At 46.5% G+C, this 21,025-nt stretch overlaps 1 protein-coding gene across 1 annotated transcript in view; it reads right to left on the reverse strand.

The window, feature by feature from the left end:
- Window positions 1-20,737, reverse strand: part of axl (AXL receptor tyrosine kinase) — a 326,648-nt gene extending 305,911 nt beyond the window's left edge. The window contains exon 1 of the mRNA XM_078241607.1: window positions 20,504-20,737. Within this exon, the coding sequence (XP_078097733.1) occupies window positions 20,504-20,582 (79 nt within the window). The 5' untranslated portion in view covers window positions 20,583-20,737. The remainder of the gene's footprint in view (window positions 1-20,503) is intronic.
- Window positions 20,738-21,025: the final 288 nt, after the last annotated feature.

Below are 21,025 nucleotides of genomic sequence, written 5' to 3' on the forward strand. Positions count from 1 at the left end.
ATTAGGTTGGTCAAGATGATTAGAGCAATTAATGGGGAGAAACTATTTTCTCTGGTAATATTGAAAATTTAAAAGCTAAGATCGATAAGGTGATTTGGAACAAAGGAGATGAATAGAGTTTAGTTACAGATCTAGTTGCATCCAAAGACGTGCGGGTTAGATTGATTGGCCATGCTAAATTGCCCCGTGGTGTCAGGGGATTTGCGGGATAAATGCATGGGGTTATGGGGTTAGGACCTAAGTGGGATTGTTGTCAGTGCAGGCTTGATGGCCCGAATGGCCTACTTCTGCACAGTAGGGATTCTATTATTCTATGATTCTTCTATGACCTAAATGGCACAACATATTAGAGGGGCTGAATGGCCTTCTCTTATTCCTATGTTGCCATGACATTTGACCTTTTAGTTTACACTTAAAAGTGGCCAATAGGGTCAGGTATTAGAGGGGAAGGTTCTAGCCATGAACACCAACAATAATTAGCACCAGCTGGAAAGGAGGTAAAGATATGGAAGGCAGAATGAGAAATATTTAAAGTGATTGACTAGCACCTCGTAGCATCATAGAACCCCTACAGTACAGAAGGAGGCCATTTGGTCCATTGAACCTGCACCGACAACAATCCCAACCAGGCCCTATCCCCAATACCCCACGTATTTACCCGGCTAATCCCCCTGATAGTAAGGGGCAATTTAGCATGGCCAATCAACCTTACCCACACATCTTTAGAGTGTGGGGGGGAAACTGGAGCACCCGGAGGAAACCCGCGCAGACACAGGGAGAACGTGCAGACTCCACACAGTGACCCGAGGCCTTGTTAACTGACTTTGTACAATCAGAGTACGATCAATCTTATGACTGACAATATTAACAGATACATATAGCTACTGGCCTCATGTACAAGCCGAGTTCCCAGGCAGCCTGTACACGCATTGTGGAAAGTATCATCCTGGCAGGAGGGCAGGTCTATGCATGAATGCAGTTACACCAAATGTAGCTGGTGCTCTGAGGCAAGGGAACCAACAAGAAGGGTAAAAGCAACTATACTCTGCCCTTCTGCATTCAAAGACCATCCTGCAGCAATAGAGTTAAACTCGGTAAAATTTCTACTGTAAAATCAAAAAATTGCTTTTGCAGAGGAAATATTCCATCGTGCATTTTACAACATCAGAGAAAGCCATTTGCTCCTGTACCAACTGTTCACTACAGCAGTTCAAAACTAATTCCACTATCCTGCTCTATCCCATATCTGCCTTGGTTTCAGAAGTACTTTAGTTAAAAGATGTCTGGTCTCCTCCTCACAAAGAATTCCAGGCTCCAACAATCCTCTCTATAATTGTCCCTCCACCTTGTGCTCTCGCTCTCAATCACAAACTTCAAAGACGCCCCAACCACTAGCAATAGTTTTTCCATTGGAATCAAGACTAATACAGACTCCAGATGTGTGTGAAAGAGAGGGAGAAAGACAAAAGTAAGAGTTACAGTCAGAGTTATAGAGTCAGTATGACACAGTGGATTAATCCAATCAGTTCCATTCTGCTGCTCGTTTTTCCGAGCTCTGCAATTTATTTCCCTCAACTATCCATCCAATTTCATAGAATCCCTACAATACAGAAAGAGGCCATTCGGCCCATCGAGTCTGCACTGACCACAATCCCACCCAGGCCCTATTCCCATAACCCCACATATTTAACCTGCAAATCCCCCTGACACGAGGGGCAATTTGGCATGGTCAATCAACCTAACCCGCACATCTTTGGACTGTGAAAGGAAACCGGAGCACCCGGAGGAAACACATGCAGACACGGGGAGAACGCGCAAACTCCACACAGACAGTGACCCGAGGCCGGAATTGAATCCGGGTCCCTGGCACTGTGAGGCAGCAGTGCTAACCACTGTGCCACCAAATTCCTTTTTGAAATTGAGTCTGTGCACTGAACTGTAAGTTGAAAATAGAAAATTGTCCCAAGGATTTTCATGGAGAGGGCCAAAGTGGACACAAAAACAAAGAAGGGAAGTCTCGGCCAACACCTTGCTCCAAGAGGTGGAATGAACAAAGTTTGGAGGTAGAGAGAGGAAATACCAGAGATTGGGGCTCACAGGTGCTAATAAAAGGCAAAGTTCGCACAAGTTACTGACTCGGGAAGCAGCGTCCTACTCACCGAGATACGGCTGACACCTGGGCTGGAATTTTACCGTTCTGCCCACCATGGGAATTGGAGCAGACGAGGGGCAGACCATGGAAAGGTCCATTGACCTCAGGTGGGATCTTACAGTTTCAGGATGAGCGAGGCCATAAAATCCCACCCATAAACTTCTATTTCTAAAGCTCCAAAAACAGGAAGAGACGGAGGTGGAGAAGTTCAGAGGTGGGATTCCATAGTGGGACCTCGGCAACTAGAAGCACATCCAAAAATGACAGGAGGGGAGAATGCAGAACAGTGCAGAGGTCAGACACAAAGTATATGGAGAGAAGGCATGATTTTGGGGTCGGACAGAGAGAGTGGCTCTGCCACTTATTGTTCAGCTCACATCCAACCCTTGTTGCCTCTTGTGATGCCTTGCCCTTATATTGTGGCTTGTGGTCTTCTTGTCCCCTGGAACTTTTGCATTTTTATTCATGTTAGTCTTTTTGTTGTGCGGAGCAATGGACGGGGGTATATTTGTGTGGTGGGGGAAAAGAGGAAAAGGGGGGTTCTTTTGTTTGTGGGGTACGAGGGGGGGGGAGAGAAACTTGAGGGGGCCTGAGGGAGGAGGGTATATGAAAGGAAGGCAGTTAGACTGAAGGGGGTTGCAGATATAAGGAAGAGCATGGCCATGAAAGAGGAGAAGTTTCTTTAAAGTTGAGGCATACAGTGTAAACAATGGGCCAAGGGTGTGGCAGACCCGAGGACACCAGAAACCTTGGATATTACAGAATCACTTGGTCCTGAAGGAACTCCGTAATGTAAACCCAAAGGAAGTCCTAATTACCTGCAATCTTTTTCCCCAGAATCCTATCACATATTCAAACAAATGGCTAATAAATGAGGTTTACTCAAAACTCCAATTTGAGACTGGGTTTGAGCATATCTAACACCACAACTTAAATCTGTTTTCAATTGCATTTATGAGACTTGATGACTTCCAGGAAGAAAGTTTTGTGGAGTTCATTTCATTTCAAAGTTCCCACTTAAGCAGCAGCCCAAACCCAAAGCCAAGCCATGGCAGTGACACACGGCATCATCTGCAGTGTCAGATTTCCTAATAAGCTGCAGAAAGAATTATAGTAAGAGTTTTAACAACACCAGGTTAAAGTCCAACAGGTTTATTTGGTAGCAAATGCCATTAGCTTTCAGAGTGCTGCTCCTTCGTCAGATGGAGTGGAAATCTGCTCTCAAACAGGGCACAGAGACACAAAATCAAGTTACAGAATACTGATTAGAATGCAAATCTCTACAGCCAACCACATCTTAAAGATACAGACAATGTGAGTGGAGGGAGCATTAAGCACAGGTTAAAGAGATGTGTATTGTCTCCAGACAGGACAGTTAGTGAGATTTTGCAAGTCCAGGCAAGTTGTGAGGGCTACAGATAGCGTGACATGAACCCAAGATCCTGGTTGAGGCCGTCCTCATGTGTGCGGAACTTGGCTATCAGTTTCTGCTCAGCGACCCTGCGGTGTCGTGTGTCGTGAAGGCCGCCTTGGAGAACACTTACCTGAAGATCAGAGGCCGAATGCCTGTGACCGCTGAAGTGCTCCCCAACAGGAAGAGAACAGTCTTGCCTGGTGATTGTCGAGCGATGTTCATTCATCCGTTGTCATAGCGTCTGCATGGTTTCCCCAATGTACCATTCATCGGGACATCCTTTCCTGCTGCATATCAGGTAGACAATGTTGGCCGAGTTGCACGAGTATGTACCGTGTACCTGGTGGATGGTGTTTTCACGTGAGATGATGGCATCTGTGTCGATGATCCGACAGGTCCTGCAGAGGTTGCTGTGGCAGGGTTGTGTGGTGTCGTGGTCACTGTTCTCCTGAAGGCTGGGTAGTTTGCTGCGGACAATGGTCTGTTTGAGGTTTTGCGGCTGTTCGAAGGCAAGAAATGGGGGTGTGGGGATGGCCTTGGCGAGATGTTCGTCTTCATCAATGACATGTTGAAGGCTCCGGAGGAGATGTCGTAGCTTCTCCGCTCCGGGGAAGTACTGGACGACGAAGGGTACCCTGTCCACCGTGTCCCGTGTTTGTCTTCTGAGGAGGTTGGTGCGGTTTTTCGCTGTGGCACATCGGAACTGTCGATCGATGAGTCGAGCGCCATATCCTGTTCTTATGAGGGCATCTTTCAGCGTCTGGAGGTGTCTGTTGGGATCCTCCTCATCCGAGCAGATCCTGTGTATTCGGAGGGCTTGTCCGTAGGGGATGGCTTCTTTAACGTGTTTAGGGTGAAAGCTGGAGAAGTGGAGCATCATGAGGTTATCTGTGGGCTTGCGGTACAGTGAGGTGCTGAGGTGACCGTCCTTAATGGCGATGCGTGCGTCCAAGAATGCAACCGATTCCGGAGAGTAGTCCATGGTGAGTCAGATGGTGGGATGGAACTTGTTGATGTCGTCATATAGTTGTTTCAGTGATTGTTCACCATGACTCCAAAGGAAGAAAATGTCATCGATGCATCTAGTGTATAGCATCGGTTGAAGGTCGAAGGTCAGCAATCACCAGGCAAGACTGTTCTCTTCCTGTTGGGGAGCACTTCAGCAGTCACGGGCATTCGGCCTCTGATCTCCGGGTAAGCGTTCTCCAAGGTGGCCTTCACGACACACGACAGCGCAGAGTCGCTGAGCAGAGACTGACAGCCAGGTTCCGCACACATGAAGACAGCCTCAACCGGGATATTGGGTTCATGTCACACTATCTGTAACCTCCACAACTTGCCTGGACTTGCAAAATCTCACTAGCTGTCCTGTCTGGAGACAGTACACATCTCTTTAACCTGTGCTTAATGCTCTCTCCGCTCACATTGTCTGTACCTTTATGACTTGATTAGCTGTAGTAGCATTGATTAGCTTGATTAGCATTCCAATCATTATTCTGTAAATTGAGTTTGTGTCTCTTATGCCCTGTTTGTGAGCACATCTCCCACTCCACCTGACGAAGGAGCAGCACGCTCCGAAAGCTAGTGGCATTTGCTACCAAATAAACCTGTTGGACTTTAACCTGGTGTTGTTAGACTTCTTACTGAGAAGTGAACTCATATAAATGCAAGCCATTGAGTTCTGATGAGTTCAAAGTTGGTAACTGGTTACTACCATCACAGTAAGAGTTTTAACAACACCAGGTTAAAGTCCAACAGGTTTATTTGGTAGCAAATGCCATTAGCTTTCGGAGCGCTGCTCCTTCGTCAGATGGAGTGGATATCAGATATTGGACTTTAACCTGATGTTGTTAAAACGCTTACTGTGTTTACCCCAGTCCAACGCCGGCATCTCCACATCATTAGAACATAGAACATAGAACAGTACAGCACAGAACAGGCCCTTCGGCCCACGATGTTGTGCCGACCTTCATCTGAAACCAAGATCAAGCTATCCCACTCCCTATCATCCTGGTGTGCTCCATGTGCCTATCCAATAACCGCTTAAATGTTCCTAAAGTGTCTGACTCCACTATCACTGCAGGCAGTCCATTCCACACCCCAACCACTCTCTGCGTAAAGAACCTACCTCTGATATCCTTCCTATATCTCCCACCATGAACCCTATAGCTATGCCCCCTTGTAATAGCCTTCTTCACAGCTCTATCCACTTGAGTGGCAACCTTTAGAGATCTGTGGATATGGACTCCAAGATCTCGCTGTTCCTCCACAGTCTTCAGAACCCTACCTTTGACCCTGTAATCCACATTTAAATTAGTCCTACCAAAATGAATCACCTCACATTTATCAGGGTTAAACTCCATTTGCCATTTTTCAGCCCGGCTTTGCATCCTATCTATGTCTCTTTGCAGCCTACAACAGCCCTCCACCTCATCCACTACTCCACCAATCTTGGTGTCATCAGCAAATTTACTGATCCACCCTTCAGCCCCCTCCTCTAAGTCATTAATAAAAATCACAAAGAGCAGAGGACCAAACACTGATCCCTGTGGCACTCCGCTAGCAACCTGTCTCCCGTCCGAAAATTTTCCATCCACCACCACCCTCTGTCGTCGATCAGATATGATGTGGAGATGCCGGCGTTGGACTGGGGTAAGCACAGTAAGAAGTCTCACAACACCAGGTTAAAGTCCAACAGGTTTATTTGGTAGCAAATACCATAAGCTTTCGGAGCAATGCTCCTTCGTCAGATGGAGTGGTCTCTGTTCTCAAACAGGGCACAGACACAGAAATCAAATTACAGAATACTGATTAGAATGCAAATCTCTACAGCCAGCCAGGTCTTAAATGTACAGACAATGTGGGTGGAGGGAGCATTCAGCCAGTTACCTATCCAATCTGCCAACTTTCCCTCTATCCCACACCTCCTTACTTTCATCATAAGCCGACCATGGGGGACCTTATCAAACGCCTTACTAAAATCCATGTATATGACATCAACTGCCCTACCTTCATCAACACACTTAGTTACCTCTTCAAAAAATTCAATCAAATTTGTGAGGCACGACTTGCCCTTCACGAATCTGTGCTGACTATCCCGGATTAATCTGCATCTTTCTAAGTGGTTGTAAATCCCATCCCTAAGGACCTTTTCCATCAATTTACCAACCACCGAAGTCAGACTAACCGGTCTATAATTACCAGGGTCATTTCTATTCCCTTTCTTAAACAGAGGAACAACATTTGCCACTCTCCAGTCCTCTGGCACCATCCCCGTGGACAGTGATGGTGCCAGAGGCATCCCCAAAGATCAAAGCCAAAGGCTCTGCAATCTCATCCCTTGCCTCCCAAAGAATCCTAGGATATATTATTATTATCATTATATTATATATTATCATTACTACCATCACATCAGAGGAATGGGCGGCATGGTAGCACAGTGGTTAGCACTGCTGCTTCACAGCTCCAGAGACCCGGGTTCGAATCCCGGCTCGGGTCACTGTCTGTGTGTGGAGTTTGCACATTCTCCCTGTGTCTGCGTGGGTTTCCTCTGGGTGCTCCAGTTTCCTCCCACAATCCAAAGATGTGCAAGCTAGGTTGATTGGCCATTCTAAAATTGCCCTTAGTGTCCCGGGATGCATAGGTTAGAGGGATTAGTGGGTAAATATGTAGGGATATGGGGATAGGGCCTGGGTGGGATTGTGGTTGGTGCAGACTCGATGGGCCGAATGGCCTCTTTCTGCGCTGTAGGATTCTATGATTTCTATGTCTATGAGTGCGGTTAAGTGTAAACACACAGACACACAGATTGTTCATTGTTAATGGTACTGGTCAGACAGTGAGCTGCCATGAACCACAGGGGTTCCTCTGACAATGAGGAGATCAGCACCTTGTGATCCTTGCTGTTTGTCCATTTGGATCTCGCAACTTCAGAATAGGAATGTCTATTTGATTGACTCCTGCTTTTCCAATGAGAGCAGAGAGTTATCTCTGTGAGACTGTAGATCCTGTTTTCATGTCAAGATCATTGCAGAATAAGACCATCTTCTCCATACACAGCTGACTCCATATTGATAGAATTTAGTTAGACAATATCTTTAGTATTTAACGTAGGCGATGGGAGCCGGTAAGATCCCCACCCCGCCCCACTCTTTACCAGAAGGCCTATGGAATACTGCCAATCAGGCGCTTAACTGGGCAGTGCCTGGCTTTCCGCAGGATCAAGGACCCCAGGTATAGAAATCCCTCCTACCGAGTGCTACAGCCAAACAGGAGCCAGCATAAGACCATAAGAAATAGGAACAGGAGTAGGCAGTTCGGCCCCTTGAGCCTGCTCCACCATTCAGTAACCCTTGATTCCCTTCCTGATCAAAAATCTATCTACTTCAGCCTTAAATATACACAAGGATTCTGCTCCCACAGCTCTCTGCGACAAGGAGTTCCAAAGACTCAACCGTCAGAGAGGAAATTCCTCCTCATCTCAGTCTTAAATTGGTGCCCCTTTATTCTGAGACTGTGCCCTCTGACCCTAGACTCTCCCATGAGGGGAAACATCCTCTCAGCATTTACCCTGTCAAACCGCTTAAGAATTTGATATGTTTCAATGAGATCAACTCTCATTCTTCTAAATTCCAACGAGTAGAGTCCCAAACTCCCAGACTGCCTGGATCCACTACAGTTTGCCTACCGCCGCAACAGGTCCACAGTACATGCCATCTCCCTGGCCCTGCACTCAGCTCTGGAACACCTAGATAACAAAGACACCTTTATCAGACTCCTATTTATTGACTACAGCCTTCAATACCTATAATCCTACAAAACTCATCTCCAAGCTCCATGGCCTGGACCTCAGCTCCCTCCTCAGTGCCCCATGAGGCTGTGTTCTCAACCCCCTACTATACACCTCATACCCCTATGACTATGCAGCCAAATTCCCCTCCAACTCGATTTTCAAGTTTGCTGACGACGCCACCATAGTGGGTCAGATCTCAAACAATGAAGAGACAGAGTACAGGAAGGAGATTGTGGATCTGGTGGACTGGTGCAGCGACAATAATCTCTCAATGTCAACAAAACAAAGGAGATTGTCATCGACTTCAGGAAGCGCAGAGGAGAACATGCCCCTGTCTACCTCAATGGGGCCGAAGTAGAAAGGGTCGAGAGCTTCAAGTTTTTAGGTGTCCAGATCACCAACAACCTGTCCTAGACCACCCTGCCGACACTATAGTTAAGAAAGCCCACCAACGCATCTATTTTCTCAGCAGACTAAGGAAATTTAGCATGTCAGCTATGACTCTCACCAACTTTTACAGATGCATCATAGAAAGCATTCTTTCTGGTTGTATCACAGCTTGGTATGGGGCTCCTGCTCTGCCCAAGACCGCACGGAATTACAAAAGGTCGTGAATGTAGTCCAATCCATCACGCAAACCAGCCTCCCATCCATTGACTCTGTTTACACTTGCCGCTGTCTCAGTGACGCAGCCAGCATAATGAAGGACCCCACGCATCCCGCACATTCTCTCTTCCACCTTCTTCCGTCGGGAAAAGTCTGAGGTCATGTACCAACCGACTCAAGAACAGCTTCTTCCCTGCTGCCATCAGACTTTTGAATGGACCGACCTTGCGTTAAGTTGATTTTTCTCTACACCCTAGCTATGACTGTAACACTACATTCTGCACTCTCTCCTTTCCTTCTCTATGAACGGTATGCTTTGTCTGCATAGCGCGCAAGAAATAATACTTTTCACTGCATCCCAATACATGTGACAATAATAAATCAAATCAAATCAAATCAAATCAACATGTTTAACCTTTCCCTCCATACGAGGGATCATCCTAGTGAACCTTCTCTGAACTGCCTCCAAAGAAATAATATTTTTCCTTACATAAGGGGACTCCAGATGTGGTCTCGCCAGTGCCTTGTATAATTGCAGCAAGACTTCCTGACTCTTATACTCCAACCCCCTTGAAATAAGGGCCAATATTCCATTAGCCTTCCAGATTATCTGCTGCACCTGTGTGCTAGTTTTCTGTGTTTCTTGCACAAGTAAGTACCTCCATGGCCCTTTGTGTTGCAATTTTCTGCAGTTTTTTTCTCCATTCCAAAATGAACAACTTCACATTTTCCCATCTCTTCATTGCTCAGCAGCACCACCAGGGGAAAGTGGTGGCTGCTAACGGTATTGCACCGACCCAAGCCTCAAGCTCGCAAAGAGACCCAGGCTACAGGTGAGTGCTGGTGTGGGGCATCTCAGGGAGTCATGGTGGAGAGCAGAGGGGTGTCAGCTGCAAGGGTAGGGGTTGGATTCTCAGCAAACCATGCCCTTCCTAATGCCAGATTGCTTAATAAGACACTGAGTGCCTTTGAATGAGGAAGGCTTCACATCACCACCAAATCTCACCCCCCTCCCTGTAGCCCACAAGCAACCTTTTTTGAGCGTCTCTCATTGTACTTCCCCATGCACCCCCACCCTCTCACTGGGTGAAAATACAAATGATGTTAGGATGAGGCCTCTTAGGTGGCTATTAGGGCCTTAATTGATGACAGGGTAGGAAGGCCATGCACAATATAATCAGAGGCAGAAAGTCAGTGGGGTACCATGCACCATCCTCCCACCCAATTAAATGCCCACCGTGTCATAGAAACCCTACAGTGCAGAAGGAGGCCATTCGGCCCATCGAGTCTGCACCGACCACAATCCCACCCAGGCCCTATCCCCACATACTTACCCGCTAATCCCTCTAACCTACACATCTCAGGACTCTAAGGGGCAATTTAAAAAAAATTTTTTTTTAACCTGGCCAATCAACCTAACCCGCACATCTTTGGACTGTGGGAGGAAACCGGAGCACCCGGAGGAAACCCACGCAGACACGAGGAGAATGTGCAAACTCCACACAGACAGTGACCCGAGCCGGGAATTGAACCCGGGACCCTGGAGCTGTGAAACAGCAGTGCTAACCACTGTGCTACTGTGCCGCCAAACTCACTCCGGGGGGAGGGCCTCTTCGAAGTCTATAAGTGCCCTCCATTTCCTTCGATCCACTGTTAATGGCAGTGCCTTCAAGCTGCCTGAGCTCTAAGCTCTGGAACTCCCTCCTTAAACCTCACTGGCTTTCTCTCCTGTTATGACTTGGTTTAAACCCTACCTGTTTGACCAAGCTTTCTGGCCACCTGTCCTCAAGTTTTCCTCTGCGACTTGTTGTCACCCTTTTGCCTGAGTACATTAAAGGTGCTATATAAAACCATGTGGAATGGGAAGGAATAGTTTAACTACATCACTCTTGTCCTCAAATATTATTACTTTAATACCAATCCTTCTTCCCTGGTAGCATTCTAGCCTCTGCATCTGAAGGCTTGGATTCACACCACACTCCAGGCCTTGGTGACACTTTGGGTGGGATTTTCAGCCTTGTTCACCCCGGAACCAGAAAATTCCGCCTGAGGTCAATGGACCTTTCCATGGTCCACCCCTCACCCACTCTGATTCCTGTGGAAGGTGGGATGGTAAAATTCATCCCCTCTGCGCAGCACAGACAGAGTGCTGAAATGTAAGCAGCTCAGTTTTTCAGATGTTAAACAGAGGACTTGTCTGCATGCCAAGATCCAATAGCACTATTCTGAAGAAGAACAGGATGGTCCTTGGGTCTTGGCCAATATTTATCCCTCAATCAACATGCCTTAAAATGGATTATTTGTTTGATTTTCTCATTGTTGTTAGTGCAATCATGTTCTGCACAAATTGGTTACTGCCTCCCCTACATGAAAACAGCAGCTACCTTCGAAAGTTTTATTTTATTAGTGTCACAAGTAGGCTTACATTAACACTGCAATGAAGTTACTGTGAGAATCCCCTAAACCCCACACTCCGGCATCTGTTCAGGTACACTGAGGGAGAATTTAGCATGGCCAATGCACCTAACCAGCACGGCTTTCAGACTGTGGGAGGAAACGAGAGGAACCCCACACAGACACAGGGTGAACATGCAGACTCCGCACAGTTACCCAAACCAGGTATCAAACCCTGGTTCCTGGCGCTGTGAGGCAGCAGGGCTAATAACTGTGCCACTGTGCGTTTCAATGATTGTAAAGAGTTTGGGGTGTAATTGGTTCTGAAAGGCACTTTATAAATGCACTAACCTCACAGATAAGTCCCTGAATGGAAGATATTGGAATCGATCTTCATTAAGATTAATGAACTGACCACAAAGGAAAACAAGGTGAAATGCTCTATATTGAGTTGGCTGAACTGGAGGTGGGAGGTATGGTCACTGTGCCAGGGAGAGGGGTGATCAATTAGGAGTTGCTGATGAAGAATCTCTGCTGGGCAAAGTGTCTGTGGATAAAGGCAGGATTTGTCAGGGTCCGGAATGACCTTACCGTGGGCAGCACAGTGGTTAGCACGGCTGCCTCACAGCGCCAGGGACCCGGGTTCAATTCCTAGCTCGGGTCACTGTCCGTGTGGAGTTTGCACATTCTCCCCGTGTCTGCGTGGGCTTCCTCCGGGTGCACTGGTTTCCTCCCACAGTCGAAAGATGTGCGGGTTAGGTGGATTGGCCGTGCTAAATTGATTCTTAGTGTCAGGGAAATTAGCAGGATAAATACATGGGGTTATGGGGATAGGTGTGGGATTGTGGTCAGTGCAGACCCAATGGGCCAAATGGCCTCCTCCTGCACTGTTGGGATTCTATGATTTGCAAAGTTGATGAACCATCCAAAACTGTGTGGGATTAAGAATGGGCACCTGTGCAAGGGATCAGGAAGCTGCCAAAACCTGTGGAACTGCAGCTTCACAAAAAGAAGAGGAAGGAAGGAAAGAGAATGGGAGAGCCACAGCACCGTGCAGCAGAGCACACACTGACATTCCCATGGCTGAGGTCTTACATTCCAGTCCCCAGAGTTCATAGAAAATGTTTACCACAGCCCCACTCTGCCAGTGTTGAGAGCCTATCTCTAATTGGTACAGCTCTGTGGCAGCAGCTGCAAACATGCCAACAGAACCGGTTGGTTAACAGATTGGTTAACCAACCAGAAACATGAAAACACATTAGCTGCTGTTTTTGGGAGCTTGCTATTAACCAAATGGCTGTTGCATTTCTCCCATTGCAGTAGTGACTGACAATTCAGAAGCATTTCACAGGCTGTAAAAAAAAAATTGGGTTGTCAGGAGGTTGTGAAAAGTGCTACAGAAATGCAAATCTTTCACTCCGAAAAGAGTCAAATGGACTCAAAGCATTAACTCGGTTTCTCTCTCCACAGATTTACCAGGATGTTGCCTGGTATGGACGGCATTAGCTATGAGGGGAGGCTGGAGAAATTGGTTTGTTCTCACTGGAACGACAGAGGTTGAGGGGCGACCTGATAGAAGAACAAAGAGATCTAGGGGTACATGTTCATAGCTCCTTGAAAGTGGAGTCACAGGTGGACAGAGTGGTGAAGAAGGCATTCAGCATGCTTGGTTTCATCGGTCAGAACATTGAATACAGGAGTTGGGACGTCTTGTTGAAGTTGTACAAGGCATTGGTAAGGCCACACTTGGAATACTGTGTGCAATTCTGGTCACCCTATTATAGAAAGGATATTATTAAACTAAAAAGAGTATAGAAAAGATTTACTAGGATGTTACCGGGATTTGATGGATTGAGTTATAAGGAGAGGCTGGATAGACTGGGACTTTTTTCTCTGGAGCGTAGGAGGCTGAGGGGTGATCTTATAGAGGTCTATAAAATAATGAGGGGCACAGATCAGCTAGATAGTCAATATCTTTTCCCAAAGGTAGGGGAGTCTAAAACTAGAGGGCATAGGTTTAAGGTGAGAGGGGAGAGATACAAAAGTGTCCAGAGGGGCAGTTTTTTCACACAGAGAGTGGTGAGTGTCTGGAACAAGCTGCCAGAGGTAGTAGTAGAGGCGGGTACAATTTTGTCTTTTAAAAAGCATTTAGATAGTTACATGGGCATAGAGAGGGATATGGGCCAAATGAGGGCAATTGGGACTAGCTTAGGGGTTTAAAAAAAAAAGGGCAGAATGGACAAGTTGGGCCGAAGGGCCTGTTTCCATGCTGTAAAACCTCTATGACTCTATGATTGAGTTTTGTGGCTGGAGTATCCTCTCTCTCTTGCACTGCAATATCCCCTCCACTCCCAAAACTATCCCAAAGCTAGCTGAATGAAGATTACTCAAAAACTGTTACCTGTGGCAGTGTGTTCCTCCCTTACCTCTCAATACTTCTGCTCCAATTTTATTTTATGGTTACAAATGGGCTAATGATTTCTCAAATTCATCAGTTTATCATGGGAAGGCGGCATAGTTTGCACCTGCAGAATTGACAGAGCCCATTATCACTGACTTCACCGATGCATGGGGATCTTAAGGATAAAAGCTCACATTTTCAAATGGGAATCATATAATTATCTGAAGAGAAAAAGGTTGCCTGGCTATGGAGAAAAGGCAGAGAAGGAAGCCTGCATTGAGACAATGGAGTGAATGGCCTATTTCTGTGTCTGTGGACAAAGGCAGGGTTTGGCAGGATCCGCAATGCCCCTACAGTTGATTAGCCATCCAATACTGTGTGGGATTGTGCATTGAGAATGGACACCTATGCAAGGAATCAGGTAGTTGCCAAAATCTGGGGAACTGCACCTTCATAAAAAGGAGTGACCACCTTCTGAAGAAGGCAGTAGAGACGGTTCAACACAGCACTGTTCGATGATTCGAAAGGTTTGTTGTGGGGGGAACAGAAACTGCTGACTGTGGCAGAGACACAGGAGAAACTTCCATCTTCTCTCTAACTGTAAACAATCTGCCGTAATTGTTTCAGTAAATGGGAGTTTTCAAAGGCCATCTGCGAAATATATGAACACTCGCTGTCTAGAAGCAAAATCACACAAAATAGTGCCATTTGAACTCCTATAAAGAATCCATGCCCAGTTTACATTGACAGTAACCCAAGTACACCCATTAAAATCTACAAGGACAAGCTTGAAGACTGAAGTGTTCTGATAAATTACAGTGGGGGAAACTGGAACCAGAGGACACAGATTGAAATCATTGACAAAATAACCAAAGTGCGTATAGGAGAATTGTTTTCAAGTTGTCACAATCTGGACTGCGTTGTCTGCACGGCAGTGGAAACAGATTCAATAGGGACTTTGAAAAGGGAGATTGAATAAACAGGAAAGATTTGTAGAACTGTAGCGAAACAGCAGGGCAGAAGAGCTAATTAAATGAATCAAAGGACTTGCACAGGCACAGTGGGCTGAATGGTCTCTTTCTGAACTAGTTGTTTATAGGATAAAATTAAAATTTTCCACTAACTCTGAATGGGGAATGAGGATTCCAGAACATTCTGTTTACATTCCGTCAACCCTGACCTTTTGCATTTCACAGATGATATTCTCATGGACCCAACCAACCAAGGAGCAGAAGATTCCGGGCAGTATTTACCTTCAAGTGGAACTTTCAAGGCCTCTCCTAAACAGATACTCATCTCATTCCTGACTGATATGGGACTGATTTCCTTTGATGTGAATTTATCTTCTATCCTGTGAGTGACTTTATTCCCACAGTGTCCGCCCTCACACTCGAAATTAAATAATAAAATATTACAGCTTTTGAAAACAGGAAATCTTGGGAAGACACAGCATTGTTCAGAAGCAGATCGACAGTGGAAAGGTGAATATGTCTGGACTTTCCTCAGGTGCTGAATAACCTTTCCAGCAATGTTTTTGTTAACTGCTCTGCTTGCAAACTTTCCTCATCCTTTTACAGTCAAAAGGGCTGCTAAATTTTCCTCCTATAAGATCAATGGAAGAGAGCTCAGATGTCAGTTGTTTCTGATGTTACCTGGGATGGTTATTAACCTCTTGTACAGTGCTAACCCCTAATGTCTCTGTGAAGCAGAGCTAACACTGCCAGGAGTGACAATGATATGTAAGTTGAGATGTTACGCTCTCTGCGATGGTTCTTACCAGCGCTTATCAGTGTGGGAGCTTAGTTACACAGAGCGGGAACCAGTCCAGCTTCAGGAGAGGGCAAGGATCCATTGAGCAGGCTGAAGGGGTGTAAGTGAGAGGGAAACTTTGGCAGTCTGAAGGTTGGCACCTCTGCTTAAAGGTGCAGATGTGGGGACATGATGCCTTCCATAGTCAAATAGACTTTCTGCAATATCTATGCCTGTGCATGGAGAATGACCACTAGAATGAGATGGCAACCAGCCCATTGGCAAATGTTGAGTGACAACTGCACCTTTTTGAATTCTCCCATGGGCAAGGTCAGCATTACTTACTTGAGAAAGGATATACTGACACTGGAGGGGGTGCAGAGGAGATTCACTAGGTTAATTCCAGAGTTGAGAGGGTTGGCTTATGAAGAGAGACTGAGTAGACTGGGACTATACTCATTGGAATTCAGAAGAATGAGGGGAGGTCTTATAGAAACATGTACGATTATGAAGGGAATAGATAAGGTAGAAGCAGGGAAGCTGTCTCCACTGGCGGAAATCAGAACTAGGGGGCATGGCCTCAAAATAAGGGGGTGCAGATTTAGGACTGAGTTGAGGAGGAACTTCTTCACACAAAGGGTTGTGAATCTGTGGAATTCCCTGCCCAGTGAAGCAGTTGAGGCTACCTCATTGAATGTTGTTAAAGCAAGGATAGATAAATTTTTGAACATTAAAGGAATTAAGGGTTATGGTGAGCGGGCGGGTAAGTGGAGCTGAGTCCACAAAAAGATCAGCCATGGTCTTATTGAATGGCGGAGCAGGCTCGAGGGGCCAGATGGACTACTCCTGCTCCTAGTTCTTATGTTCTTATTTATTGCCCCTGCCAGTTAAGAATTGGGGGATGGAGGATGCCAGACAAACAGATTCCTTCCCTAAAGGGGTGTTAGTAAATCAAATCATCGTCATCACTGAGACTAGATTTCAATGCCATTTCAGTAATCAATTGAATTTATGCTGCTGGGATTTGAATTAGGTTAATTCCAGCATCTTGCCCTGCCGGCATCTCCACATCGGGATTTGAATCCCAGAGCATTCTGCCTGGGCTGCATTACTAGTTCAATGAAGTGTGTCTACTTCAATGCAAGGAGCATCCGGAACAAGGTGGATGAACTTGGGGCATGGATTGCTACTTGGGACTACGATGTTGTGGCCATTACGGAGACGTGGGTAGAACAAGGACAGGAATGGTTGTTGGACGTTCCGGGGTATAGATGTTTCAGTAAGTGTAGGGAAGCTGGTAAAAGAGGTGGAGGAGTAGCATTGTTAATCAAGGATAGTTTAACGGCTGCGGAAAAGCACTTTGAGGGGGATATGCACACTGAGGTAATATGGGCTGCAGTTAGAAACAGGAAAGGAGCGGTCACGTTGTTAGGAGTTTACTATAGGCCCCCAAATAGTAATAGAGATGTGGAGGAAGAAATTGCTAAGCAGATTATGGATACGTGTGGGGGTCACAGGGTAGTTGTCATGGGGGACTTTAACTTTCCAAATATTGATTGGAACCTTTGTAGGTCGAATAGTTTGGATGGGGCACTTTTTGTGCAGTGTGTGCAGGAGGGTTTCCTGACACAATATGTGGATAGGCCGACAAGGGGTGAGGCCACATTGGATTTGGTACTGGGAAATGAACCGGGCCAAGTGTTAGATTTGGTTGTGGGAGAGAACTTTGGAGATAGTGACCACAATTCTGTGTCTTTTGTTATTGCAATGGAGAGGGATAGGGCCGGACGGCAGGGCAAGGCTTACAATTGGGGGAGAGGTAATTATGATGCGATTAGGCAAGAATTAGGGGGCATAAGATGGGAACAGAAACTGTCAGGGAAAGGCACTGATGAAAAGTGGAACTTTTTCAAGGAACAAATACTGGGTGTCCTTGATAGGTATGTCCCTGTCAGGCAGGGAGGAAATGGCCGAGTGAGGGAACCGTGGTTCACAAAAGAGGTGGAATGTCTTGTGAAAAGGAAGAGGGAAGCTTATGTAGGGATGAGGAAACAAGGTTCAGATGGCTCGATTGAGGGTTACAAGTTAGCAAGGAACGAGCTGAAAAAGGGGCTGAGGAGAGCTAGGAGGGGACATGAGAAGTCCTTGGCGGGTCGGATCAAGGAAAACCCCAAGGCTTTTTACTCTTATGTGAGGAATAAAAGAATGACCAGGGTGAGGTTAGGGCCGGTCAAGGACAGTGGTGGGAACTTGTGTATGGAATCAGTAGAGATAGGCGAGGTGATGAATGAATACTTTTCTTCAGTGTTCACCAAGGAGAGGGGCCATGTTTTTCAGGAAGAGAAGGTGTTACAGGCTAATAGGCTGGAGGAAATAGATGTTCGGAGGGAGGATGTATTGGCAGTTTTGAATAAACTGAAGGTCGATAAGTCCCCTGGGCCTGATGAAATGTATCCTAGGATTCTTTGGGAGGCGAGGGATGAGATTGCAGAGCCTTTGGCTTTGATCTTTGGGTCCTCGCTGTCCACGGGGATGGTGCCAGAGGACTGGAGAGTGGCAAATGTTGTTCCTCTGTTTAAGAAAGGGAATAGAAATGACCCTGGTAATTATAGACCGGTTAGTCTGACTTCGGTGGTTGGTAAATTGATGGAAAAGGTCCTTAGGGATGGGATTTACGACCATTTAGAAAGATGCGGATTCATCCGGGATAGTCAGCACGGATTTGTGAAGGGCAAATCGTGCCTCACAAATTTGATAGAATTTTTTGAGGAGGTAACTAGGTGTGTTGATGAAGGTAGGGCGGTTGATGTCATATACATGGATTTTAGTAAGGCGTTTGATAAGGTCCCCCATGGTCGGCTTATGATGAAAGTAAGGAGGTGTGGGATAGAGGGAAAGTTGGCCGATTGGATAGGTAACTGGCTATCTGATCGAAGACAGAGGGTGGTGGTGGATGGAAAATTTTCGGACTGGAGGCAGGTTGCTAGCGGAGTGCCGCAGGGATCGGTGCTTGGTCCTCTGCTCTTTGTGATTTTTATTAATGACTTAGAGGAGGGGGCTGAAGGGTGGATCAGTAAATTTGCTGATGACACCAAGATTGGTGGAGTAGTGGATGAGGTGGAGGGGTGTTGTAGGCTGCAAAGAGACATAGATAGGATGCAAAGCTGGGCTGAAAAATGGCAAATGGAGTTTAACCCTGATAAATGTGAGGTGATTCATTTTGGTCGGACTAATTTAAATGTGGATTACAGGGTCAAAGGTAGGGTTCTGAAGACTGTGGAGGAACAGAGAGATCTTGGGGTCCATATCCACAGATCTCTAAAGGTTGCCACTCAAGTGGATAGAGCTGTGAAGAAGGCATATAGTGTGTTAGCTTTTATTAACAGGGGGTTGGAGTTTAAGAGCCGTGGGGTTATGCTGCAACTGTACAGGACCTTGGTGAGACCGCATTTGGAATATTGCGTGCAGTTCTGGTCACCTCACTATAAGAAGGATGTGGAAGCGCTGGAGAGAGTGCAGAGGAGATTTACCAGGATGCTGCCTGGTTTGGAGTGTCGGTCTTATGAGGAAAGGTTGAGGGAGCTGGGGCTGTTCTCTCTGGAGCGGAGGAGATTGAGGGGAGACTTAATAGAGGTTTATAAAATGATGAAGGGGATAGATCGAGTGAACGTTCAAAGACTATTTCCTCGGGTGGATGGAGCTATTACAAGGGGGCATAACTATAGGGTTCATGGTGGGAGATATAGGAAGGATATCAGAGGTAGGTTCTTCACGCAGAGAGTGGTTGGGGTGTGGAATGGACTGCCTGCAGTGATAGTGGAGTCAGACACTTTAGGAACATTTAAGCGGTTATTGGATAGGCACATGGAGCACACCAGGATGGTAGGGAGTGGGATAGCTTGATCTTGGTTTCAGATGAAGGTCGGCACAACATCGTGGGCCGAAGGGCCTGTTCTGTGCTGTACTGTTCTATGTTCTATGTTCTATGTTACCCGGACGCTACTGTCTCCCCAGCTGTTTGGCAGCCTTGCCATAGACTTGACTCACAGCTCAAGTCCCCCTCCTTAACTTTCCCCTTTCTAAATCCTCTGCACCTCCCTGTCTTCCTCAAAGCTCACTTGTATCCTCACGCTCCCCCCCCCCCCACCCCACCCCCACCCCATCCCCCCACCCCCCATTCCTCTCCTGGGCATGGCTCCAGCTTGTGCGAAAAAGTCCATTCTTGAGAATTAAACTTAAAATTTGAAGCAAACTAAAACTCAATGTGTCCACATACACACCCACACACACTCCCATACATACACCCACACACACTCCCATACATACACCACACACACTCCCATACACACACTCCCACACACACTCCCATACATACACTCCCACACACACTCACATACACACACTCACATACACACCCACACACACTCCCATACATACACCCCCACACACTCTCATACACACACTCCCATACATAAACCCACACACATTCCCATACACACACCCACACACACTCCCATACATACACACCCACACACACTCACATATACACCCACACACACACATATACACCCACACACACTCCCATACATACACCCACACACGCTCCCATACATACACTCCCATACACAGTCCCACACACTCACATACACACTCACATGCAAACACACACTCACTCACCCACATACGGATCAATCCCTGGACATCCCGAATCAGAATCTAAACAGGAATTTCTCTCGGACAGAAAGCCAGACCCGCTATTTCTCCCAATCAACCCACCCCTTTAATAGATTGTGAATGGACAGAATGGTCACTGATTGATCTGGTCTGTGCTCTCATTCCCACGGTTACTAAACAACAAAATATAGAAACATTGCAACATTTCAAGGCAATGATATTTACTCCACGTGGAACCATAGAATTGTGATGTTTGACTTATCTTAAACTTTCCAACCAACTTGAGATTAAAGCTGTAAACAGAAAGCATTGGATCCTCACCCTCTGCAACTCCGTGTCCCGGGCTCTGGGACAAGGTCTCTGTCCAGAGGCAAAACCACACAATCCACAATCTGCTCATTTTCGGAAAGATTTCGGCTTCTTTGACAGAGAAAGAAACCTCTGGTTCAGCGCAGCTCACACATCGATCCCAGGGATCAAACCGCTTCCCCCCAAAAAACTTCTCAAACTGCTCCTTGAACTTTGGAGATGGCTCTCGGGCAAGAGGAATTCGCTTTGACAAGAATCCACAAACAAATCGGCAGCAAAGTGAGATGTAACTTGACTGAAGGCGGAGGGTTGAGGGGGGTGGGGATGGGGGAGGGTTCACAAAGTGGAGTAGAAACTTTTTAAGTCGCTGTTCAGTGTCTGGCTAATGCAGCCGGCCAGAAAACACAGACTCAGAAGAAATGAGTTCAGGCAAATCTGTAAAGATTGCACTTCAGTCCCTTCGTGTTTGGGGGGTTTAATAAGGCGAATCACTGCTAACGCCTGCATAGCTGATGTTCCCTGAATAGATTCAAA

This window comes from Mustelus asterias, chromosome 24 (assembly GCF_964213995.1).
Source record: "Mustelus asterias chromosome 24, sMusAst1.hap1.1, whole genome shotgun sequence".
Lineage (NCBI taxonomy): Eukaryota > Metazoa > Chordata > Chondrichthyes > Carcharhiniformes > Triakidae > Mustelus > Mustelus asterias.